Source organism: Magnolia sinica, chromosome 17, assembly GCF_029962835.1.
Source record: "Magnolia sinica isolate HGM2019 chromosome 17, MsV1, whole genome shotgun sequence".
Taxonomy (NCBI): Eukaryota; Viridiplantae; Streptophyta; class Magnoliopsida; order Magnoliales; family Magnoliaceae; genus Magnolia; species Magnolia sinica.
The window spans coordinates 11,880,186-11,884,437 of NC_080589.1; the positions used below are offsets into that span (position 1 = coordinate 11,880,186).

The following is a 4,252-nucleotide window of genomic DNA, read 5'->3' on the forward strand; positions in this document are numbered from 1 at the left end:
CATTTTCATACTATAATCATCGTGTAATAGTAGATGTTAATCCCATCAATTGTTACGCAGCTTTCTAAGATAAGCAGCAATGGAAGGTCAGGTGAGCAAATAAGAGCAAATTTCTATTGATGATTTTAACCGATTAGAGACGGTTTCTGAACCTAAGTATCATCCATGACACCCTGCCAGAGTATCAAAGAAGGATCGAAACGTCACCTGGTTTCGCAATCTTTTGAATACACGGCAAGTGAGGAAGAAAAGGTCACAAATACGCGACAAAGGATCCATTCATTTGCCCGGCAACTGGCCCAAGATAGTTTTCCACACGACAAAATCTCATTCAACAGTGCCATACCCAGGATTCCTGGTCAATATTACCACCAGCACGCGTGCCCATCCAATTCCTTCGTACCACCGGCCATGATTCCGAATAAATCCCATCAATATTTTAAAAAAACGTACAGCTAAGATCGAATAGAGAATCAAAGCAAGCATTACTACTAGTTTACTGCTGTAAAAGAGAGAGAGAGAGAGAGAGAGAGAGAGAGATCTAGGAAGTACATTTACTTTACATCATCCAACGGAAACCCAAACCCCCTCTTTTCGACTCGATCACTTTGGAAACGGAACCGGCTAGGCGGACGGACGGAGAGGAGCTGCATCCTCGGCCGTAGGCGCGTCCGGCTGGGATTCCCCGTCCTCGCTGCCTCCGAAAACCTTGGCAATCCGTTCCGTCGGGATCAGGGGGAGGTAGGCCGACAAGGTATACCCCCTCTCGGCCGTGTAGCAAACGGTCTGGTTGTATTTCTCCGACCAGTAAGCGGCGGTGGGGACCACTATGTGGGCAACCTCCGGGAAGAGCGGGAGGCGGTTGAGCGACTTCCATCCCGACACCGCGTACCGCTCCGCCACCGGCTCGTACCTGGCGTACAGCTCCTTGGCCGTAGGCTCCAGCTTCACGTACGTCGTCCTCGCGATCTCGGTAGCCGTCTCGATCACACCAGCGCGCTGGACCTCTGAAACCACGGCTCGTGCAACCTCCGGGCCATTGTGAGCCGCCGAAAGGGCTTTGCTCGACGCCACCTTAACCAGCACCGGAACGTGCTTATCCACCTCGTTAATGAAGCCATCGACCTGTATCACGTGATCAGCTACGATAGAGGATTTTGTCGTTTTCCTTAAAAAGAAAGCCAATGAGGATTTTCTCGTTTTCTAACGTGTAAGGGCGAGGAGGAGGAGGATGTACACGAGGTTAAGGAGAACGGCCTGAAATTTATTATCTCTAAACCAGCTCTCATTGGACCCTATTTACAATCAAGAATGTTTCAAAGGGAATGGAATTGCGTACTGCTCTAGCCACGAACGTTCAGTTCTGTTGGCGGGCCCAACTTGATGTATATGTTTATCCATGCCGTTATCCCTTTTCTCTCGTCTTTTGAAGTATGAGCACAAAAATAAAGCAGATCAAACGTTGGGAACCACACCAGACTCTTGCATTTAATGCAATCCAAGCTGATTATTACATCTAATGCAACGGATATTTAATGTTTTACGCATTTAATGCGATCCAAGCTTATTATTTGATCTGGCTATTTTTGGTGAGCATATTTTAAAATGAAATGATACGACAGAAGCGATGGACTGTGGATAAAAGATAGGTCACAGTTAGGGAATCCACTCTCAACTGTTGTATGTAGTGCGGCTCACCTAAGTCATGGACTGCTTGACTTTTAAGGCAATGGCTCACCATGGACGGCTGAAGAGTGGCGGGTCCTGATGGTAGTCTTGACCCTATGCAACCCTTATAAAAACAAAAAGCCCACTCAGCACGTGACAGCCACTACTAAAAATAAGTGGAAGGGTCTAGAAAACTTTCACCAAGTACTTATAACCGTATAATAGTTTTGCAAACTGAGGCCCACCTGACGAGTGGATCCACCTGATTCTTGGGCTAAGGCTAGGGCATCAAAGTTTTATTGATGGATGGATCGGATCTCGGATCCATCGTGCCATAATGGCACACGTGTGGCGTGTACATGAGCTTACTGACACGCGCAAAGCTCATATCATCATGCGCGGAAATGGGGAATGAGCGAATGTCTCGTGGTTCGGGAGGCATCTCCATGAAAAATACTTACGAAAGGTACACGTGTCAGAGATGCACAAATGCGTACTCCATCCGTCGCCATGCGGGATCGGAGCCGCTCGTCATGCGATCCTACACGTGTGACTTATTTTCACTTGTGAGGCGAAGGCAACTAGCGTCTAAGTTACGAGCTTCATCCTGCACGATGTTCTGTCGGCTCATGTTAGCAGCAGCGCGGATCCGGCTAACATGCGCCGACCTAAAGTATGGGCATGGACGCGGATCGTAAACATCGTACGCGGCGCACGTTAGGAGCAATCCGGGGACGGTTGCGACTAACATGCACCGGGGGTATTTAAAAACAGCAGTCGGACGCAGGGAATTACCAACCTTACGATCGGCGAACTTCAGGAGCTCGAAGGGCACGTCGCGGAATTTCTCGTAGACCGGGCCGATAACGTTCTTCACGGTCCCCTCGACTGTCTGGACCCCAGGTTTCAATGGCCCAGAATTCTCCTTGGCGAAATCGTAGATGCCTGAAAGGAAAACGATGGCGTGGATCGCCGCCACTTGGACGAAATCCAGATACTTGAGCCTCTGTACCTGATCTTGAGTCTGCAAATCAAGAAAATCAAAAAATAGAAACAAAACATAGGGCGATCAGAATCAACGAAAACCTAATCTGATCTGCTTATACAAAAGGAACCCATGGTCCCCTAATTTAGACCGTTAATTCGATCAGCACGTCGTAGATAGTCCATGATCTAAAGATACGATGCTCGTAGCGGCTAGGATCCCGCACATAAGCGAACGTCAGGCCACTCCCATGGTGCGTCCACCAGATCAACGGTCTAGATCAGGAAATTATCGATCCCACACGTACGGATCCCTTGGAATTTCATCAGATCGAGGGTCATAGAACTCAAGATTAAAAAATCAGAAATCATCGATCATAAAAGGCTCAAAGAAAAATCGATTCGTCCACGAATCAGAGAAGAACAGCGATCAAACAAGAAAACCCTAATTCATCCCGATCAAGCCCCAAATCCGTGTCAAAATCAAAGCATTAGAAAATCGAATCGATTAGAAAAAAGATCGATCTGAATCCAGAGAAAATCCATACCATTTCAGTTTGCTGCTTTCCGTCTACTTCCGCCATTTTCGATTTCTCCTTCTTTTCAGAGAATTCCTTTGCAAACCCTGGAAAGCAAGGCTAGTAAGGAATGGGAAGAACACAAAATGGAAAACCCTAGAAATATGTGGTGATACAGATGCTCTTCAACGTGAAGCGATTTTATAGGCGATGAAGGTTATGGACCGGACGGCTACACCAGAAACTGTCTTCATACGTGTCGTAGTACGATTGGATTCATTCTATCCACCATGGAATATTAGGACGCGAATTGTGTAGTCAGGAGCCTACCCTGCGGATTAGATACTGACAAGTTGAGTATCGAGTCGGCTACTGAAGTAACGTCACCGAGTTCTGTGGGCCCCACTATAATGTATGTGTTGTATCTACACCGTCCATCCATTTTTAGATATTATTTTAAGTTATAAGCCAAAGAACGAAGCAGATAAAAATCTGTAGTGGACCCATCACAGAAAACAGTGGGGAGAGTGATTTCCACCGTTGAAGCTATCCTAATGCGTTTATTTGAAATTCAACACATGAAATAAGGGATATCACGACTATAAGCTTGATTTACAACTATTGTGGTATTTAAAAGTCTTTAACGGTGGGGCGTCACTGACCGACTGTTTTCCGTGCTGGGTCCACCGGGACTGTAGATTTAATTGATCATTCTTCGGATATTGCGCTAAAATAATCTCTTCAAAAGGATGATGGTGTGATGCAAAACATACATTATGGTGGGGGCTCACGGAACTTGGTGACGTCACTTCAGTAGTGAGTCTCGCTACTCAACCTGTATGTAGCTAATCCGCGCCCATGGCGTGGATACTATGTGGGGAGCCACGTTATGTATTTGTTTTATCCATGCCGTCCATCCATTTCCCCATATCCTTTTATTGTAAGAACCCAAAATTGAAGGATATCAAAAACTTAAGTGGACCCACCGCATAAAACAGTGAGGAAAATGACTTCCACCGTTGAAAGCTTGATCCAAAACTTCTGGGCCCCCATGAAATTTTCAACGGCAAGCGTTCAATTCC

At 46.4% G+C, this 4,252-nt stretch overlaps 1 protein-coding gene across 1 annotated transcript; it reads right to left on the reverse strand.

Moving 5' to 3' along the window:
• Nucleotides 1–470: 470 nt before the first annotated feature.
• LOC131230658 (stress-related protein-like) lies at nucleotides 471–3,358 on the reverse strand. Its single transcript, XM_058226557.1, has 3 exons — nucleotides 3,201–3,358; nucleotides 2,468–2,692; nucleotides 471–1,125 (listed from the first exon to the last, which is right to left on the reverse strand). Exons 1-3 carry the CDS (start codon nucleotides 3,234–3,236, stop codon nucleotides 625–627), a joined length of 762 nt encoding a protein of 253 aa, XP_058082540.1. The 5' UTR covers nucleotides 3,237–3,358; the 3' UTR covers nucleotides 471–624.
• Between the last annotated feature and the right edge of the window lie 894 nt (nucleotides 3,359–4,252).